The sequence below is a fragment of the Zingiber officinale genome, chromosome 5A (genome assembly GCF_018446385.1).
Source record: "Zingiber officinale cultivar Zhangliang chromosome 5A, Zo_v1.1, whole genome shotgun sequence".
NCBI lineage: Eukaryota > Viridiplantae > Streptophyta > Magnoliopsida > Zingiberales > Zingiberaceae > Zingiber > Zingiber officinale.
In genome coordinates this window covers 90,624,639-90,627,224 of record NC_055994.1, presented here as the reverse complement: position 1 = coordinate 90,627,224, position 2,586 = coordinate 90,624,639, and the positions used below count along the sequence as shown (strand labels likewise).

The window sequence follows — 2,586 nt, the reverse complement described above, 5'->3', positions numbered from 1 at the left end:
CTCGAAGAAAGGGTGGATTGGGGACATGGCAAAAACTGCATATGTATATTATGATCTTATTTAGTGAATTTATTCTTAACCGTGCATAATTATTTTTTACACTATTTTTGACATATTTACTTTTTCTAGGATGATATGGTGAGACTACGTGATGAGTGTATTCTATCACAAAATCCAGAAGATGTCATCGATGTAGTCCAAATTGCAGATACAGTTTGTGATCAGGTCCGTGAGAATATTATTTAATAACTGCCGATACATTTAGTTGAATATCTCTATGGATTAAAAATATTTTTTTTCCAGCTGAGTTAATTGATTAAGGCAATCTGTGAATAGGCAGTAATATGCAATCTTGTTTGCTTGCTATACATATACTGTCATGTTGTTAGATTTGATCTTCTGCCTTCTTTACGATCATTGATGGATTACTTCTTTTTTTAGTGTCGTATCATTTTTATGAAAGTGTCAATTTAAAATGGGTTATATGAAGCTTAGACTTGCTGTAGATCGTCCAGGACATCGATTGCTTCCAAACTTTTCACAAACATTGCAATAATAGCTTTGAGCTTAAGTAATTGTTTTAAAATCCTGCTTGTGCTAGTGATCCACATCTTGCAGGCTAAATTTTCCTTCTTTCCTGTTTCAAACAAGGGCTTATCCTGCCCAAAGCTTCTGAATTTCTTTTGATGATCTATCTTGCTTTACTTTTCTGATTACATCCTTTATCTCCATCTGTGATTATGATTGCTTTTCCCTACTTGTTTCGTACGAGTTTTATCTCATCTTCTAAAACAAAAATGTTTCTCGATCTTTGTTTTTCTAAACTTTATTAGTGTATTAGTTTGATTTACGGTTTATTTCCTCTTCTTAATTTGGATGGTTCCCCATGAAAATTATTTATAATATGACTCCACTCTCCTTGTCCTCTTCCAAGTTTGGGATTTCCTTCTCTCTCTTTTGCAGCAGTGCTTACCTCGATTCTCTTCTCGTGTTTTTTTGTTGGGTTGTTCTTCTTCCCTCTGGCTTCCAAGGGAAGCAAGCGCTGCTTTATAGTGCCTTGCTCCCTCGCCCTTCCTCGCTCAAAGGTTAGCGGAAAGGGGATCTCGAGCAGAGGCAGGGATGAGTGCCACCAAGTTCATTAAATGTGTCACTGTTGGAGATGGGGCGGTGGGCAAGACCTGCATGCTTATCTGCTACACCAGCAATAAGTTCCCCACTGTGAGTAATGCGCAAATCAACTAATGTTCCTACTTGTTTTCGCTTCCTTCTTCAGCTTCTCAATTGATTGCGTTGCTTGACATTTTTTTGTTTTGTTTTGTTTTGTTTTTGGGTTATATCTTGTGGTAAAAATTGTTTTTTCCCCTCATCTTCGTGATTCTTGTTTAAGGATGTGATTTTTCTCAGAAGCTCGTGTAGTCGTGCAGGAATCTTTTAGGCTGTGTAATTTTTTAGTAGAGTTATACAAAAAAAGAAAAAAAAATCTCCAATATTTTGTACATATTCATATTATTAGTTCTGAAAGTGTCAATTTAAAATGGGTTTAGGCACACCATGCACCAGATGATTCTCTGGCATAATTTGATCATTACCTTGATATAGTAATTGTGTTTTTATGATTCTCATACATCTAGCTACTCTACCACTAAAGTGCCTTTACTCGTGCTTGGTCATTCTCATTCATCAAGATATAATTTTGATTGATAAACATTTGTTGATATGCTTCTACACTCAGCATATAATTTTGATTGATAAATATCTGATTTGGTTGTTATTTACTGTTGAGTTTAACTCTTATCCACATGCTCAATATATCATATCATATCATATGGTTTATTATCTTCAAAATTTTGTATTAGGTTCTCGGTACTCGGTCTGGATACATCAGAGGACTTGGAATTGGGCCGAAGCCAGTTAGGTCTACTTCTTCATATGCTACATCCTCATCCAGATCAACTAATGCTGCATTGCGTGAAAGACTTGAATCGACCCAAGATGAGTTAGCGAACACCAAAATTCAGCTAGCAAACACCCAAGATGAGTTAGCATCAATTAAATCAAGACAAAATATGTTTGAACAAATACTTAACCGATTGGCACCTGGAGCATTAGATTCCTTGATCCAGGATTCATCTTCAGCTCCACCTCCTCCTCCTCCATCTTAGGCTTTGATGTTGTAGACTTTTTCATAGAAACATGATGTTCTGAAATTGTTTTGAACTTGTTTGGATTTTTGGTTGTGAACTTGGTTGGATTATTGGTTATGAATATGTCTTGAATTTGGATTGTGAATATTGTTATTATATTTGTGTTGAAGTATGAGTTAAATGTTAGAGTATTTGTGAATTTGTTGTTATAGTTGTGAATTTGTGAATTTGTATATAAATCTGTACAGAGGATGTAAATGAGGAGCTGTTTTATCTTAAATCAGATATTAGCGACGAAATAATATAAATTCGTCGCTAATCCTAATATTAGCGACGAATTTATGCAACATTCGTCGCTAATGGCGAATATTAGCAACGAATTTATATTATTTCGTCGCTAATATTAGGATTAGCGACGAAATAAAGTAAATTCGTCGCTAAC

The 2,586-nt window shown here is 35.1% G+C and overlaps 1 protein-coding gene across 1 annotated transcript; it reads left to right on the top strand.

Moving 5' to 3' along the window:
* The first annotated feature begins 410 nt into the window (after nucleotides 1–410).
* LOC121983008 lies at nucleotides 411–2,312 on the top strand. The gene is made up of 2 exons (XM_042535997.1): nucleotides 411–1,218; nucleotides 1,857–2,312. The coding sequence occupies exons 1-2, from the start codon at nucleotides 1,120–1,122 to the stop codon at nucleotides 2,160–2,162; spliced, it is 405 nt and encodes a 134-aa protein (XP_042391931.1). The 5' UTR covers nucleotides 411–1,119; the 3' UTR covers nucleotides 2,163–2,312.
* The last annotated feature ends 274 nt before the right edge of the window (nucleotides 2,313–2,586 follow it).

What these genes read in the sequence shown, in the direction of transcription:
- LOC121983008 (XM_042535997.1), top strand. Translation starts at nt 1,120, where the DNA reads ATGAGTGCCACCAAGTTCATTAAATGTGTCACTGTTGGAGATGGGGCG. An exon ending in CCAGCAATAAGTTCCCCACT is followed by an intron (nt 1,219 to 1,856) that starts GTGAGTAATGCG and finishes ATTTTGTATTAG; the next exon opens with GTTCTCGGTACTCGGTCTGG.